This window comes from Cucurbita maxima, unplaced genomic scaffold (assembly GCF_002738345.1).
Source record: "Cucurbita maxima cultivar Rimu unplaced genomic scaffold, Cmax_1.0 Cma_Scf00027, whole genome shotgun sequence".
Taxonomy (NCBI): domain Eukaryota; kingdom Viridiplantae; phylum Streptophyta; class Magnoliopsida; order Cucurbitales; family Cucurbitaceae; genus Cucurbita; species Cucurbita maxima.
In genome coordinates, this window is record NW_019272043.1 from 1,957,520 (window position 1) to 1,959,767 (window position 2,248).

General features: G+C 32.6%; 1 protein-coding gene across 1 annotated transcript in view; it reads right to left on the reverse strand.

The window, feature by feature from the left end:
• Positions 1 to 353, reverse strand: part of LOC111499569 (immune-associated nucleotide-binding protein 9-like) — a 1,765-nt gene extending 1,412 nt beyond the window's left edge. The window contains exon 1 of the mRNA XM_023151157.1: positions 59 to 353. Within this exon, the coding sequence (XP_023006925.1) occupies positions 59 to 257 (199 nt within the window). The 5' untranslated portion in view covers positions 258 to 353. The remainder of the gene's footprint in view (positions 1 to 58) is intronic.
• Positions 354 to 2,248: the final 1,895 nt, after the last annotated feature.

Here is a 2,248-nt window from a genome sequence, read left to right on the forward strand (position 1 = left end):
AAAAAAAAAAAAAAAAAAACACACAAAATTAAAACTTTTTAGATTGTGTTTGAGTTACCTGGAGTGTCGATCACATTTATCATTGTTCCATCTTTCCTCACACATGATTGCATCTCTGAAGATTTTGTAATTCCCGAAGAACTTATCCTTGATTTGAAGGCCTTTCTTCCCAGAATAGTGTTTCCAGTGGCACTTTTTCCATTGCCTGTACGACCCACCAACACCAAAGTTAATGGAGAAGCAATCCGATGAACCATTTTTATTTTTTTTTTTTGTTTTTTTGGTGATTTGTTGCCTTGTGTTGTGTTGGGTAGGCTACTGTCAATCCGTTCTTATACACAAAGTGCATATAAACTGGTTGATGTAAATGGGATAATAGTGTACATGTGAGGTATACTCCAAGAATAAATTCTAAAGCTCCAACCAATCCAAATTAACTCATTTTGTGGACACAAAGCAACCTTTGTTCAAGTGGAGTGAATAAATTCCTCAAAAAGAGATAAAAGAAAGATACTTTTTAAGTCCTTATTTTCAAGGACTAGGTTCCCCACTTTAATTTTGTGGGAAATGACAAGGATAGAGAAAGATTTAAGAGAAAGATTTAACTATTTGACACCAAATTTTGAGATATTATTTGTCATATATTTTAGTTTTTCAAATTAATTAGTTTTACCCAACTTGCATCGATCATGCATACACTTTGATCTAACTAAAAGCTAGAACTTAATGAAATTGTAACTATTCTGACTTTATTTTCATGGCTTACATAATGTCACAATCTACGGTGAGATTGTGTTCCAAGAAAGTCATCAAGAACGATGACTAATTTAAGTTGGGAAAATGTCACAACTATGATATGAAGAGAGTAGGTTGTAACCCTCGTGTGTAAGCAAGACAAGGTGGCAACTCGATAGTGACGCTCAACCGGCATGCAAAGGTTGAGACAAGATGAGTGTCATGATGCGAACGAGGAGAACGATGCATAATCTAACACATGAAAAATATGTGCATGAAAGAAAAGCCGATGAATAAGCAAGACTGAGGCAACAATTGCGACATGAGTGTTAGAGATAGGCTTATTGAAGGGCTGGATAGGTCCCCGAACCTTAACCTTGAAAGTCAGGCTTCTGAATAAAATTTGGGCATGCAGTTTTGTAGCCAAGTCCATCCATAAGAAATATGAAAGCTTGCCAAATTTTGTGTCAATCGGGCACTAGACGGACGCTCCACAACACCATATGTCCGTTCGCCAAAATCATGTCTACACCTGTCGACCAAAAAATGACTCAAAATGTATTTTAGGGGGAGATATAGTGTCAACTCTCCACCACCCCTAAGCCATGTAACCTAAGCGAGCTATCCTGTGATACATGCATGTGTCATAGTGAGGGCGAGCTTTGCGAGACGAGTGTCTTAGGAGACTTTCTTTGAAACGAGTCTTTCAAGGACAGTGTCAGAGTGCACATGTGTGTTGAAATTGCACCCCACCCCATGTGTCAGAGGTTGGATCCTATACCCGCTATCTAGTATAGAGTCTGTAAATGATATGACATGAACGGGAGGGTCCAATGTTTCGATATAACTCAATGATATGAATGACACATAGATCTATTCTTGATGACCATGATCGAGTGAGCTATGATGACTAATGACATCTTGGGACTCGGAATGACGTCATGACTTGTGGACTATATTGATTTGGAACCATGATAACTATATGAACTAAATGGTAACACTTTTAAGTATTTAATAAAAAATAAAATTCATAACATGCAATTAAAATATTAGTTGAAATTAATATATTACTCCCAAGTTTAGTTCAGAAAAAAAACAAAAAATTGTTTAAAACATTAAAATAATGTTGAGATATAAAATTATTTTCTTATTGAAAACATGTTTTAGAAAAGCATTAAGCTAAATTAATAAAAATATATTTAAATTTTGTATTTATTCTAAAAAATACTCTTATATTTTTGAATAATACCTCTCAACTTAAAAAAAAAATTAAAAATATTATTAAATCATATAAAATAAATTAAGAAAAATGGGAAGAAAACCGTTAATAACTTCTTTAAAAAATATTTTCCAACCTTCAAAACAGTTTCAAAAAAAAAAAACATTTTTTTATTTTTTTTTTTTACTTTTAAACGTGTTAAAAAAATACACATAATTTTCAAAATTTTTGTTAATGTTCTTATTTTTTTTTTTAAACTTCAAAAACATTTTAACTTTTTTTTTTTTTTTTTTT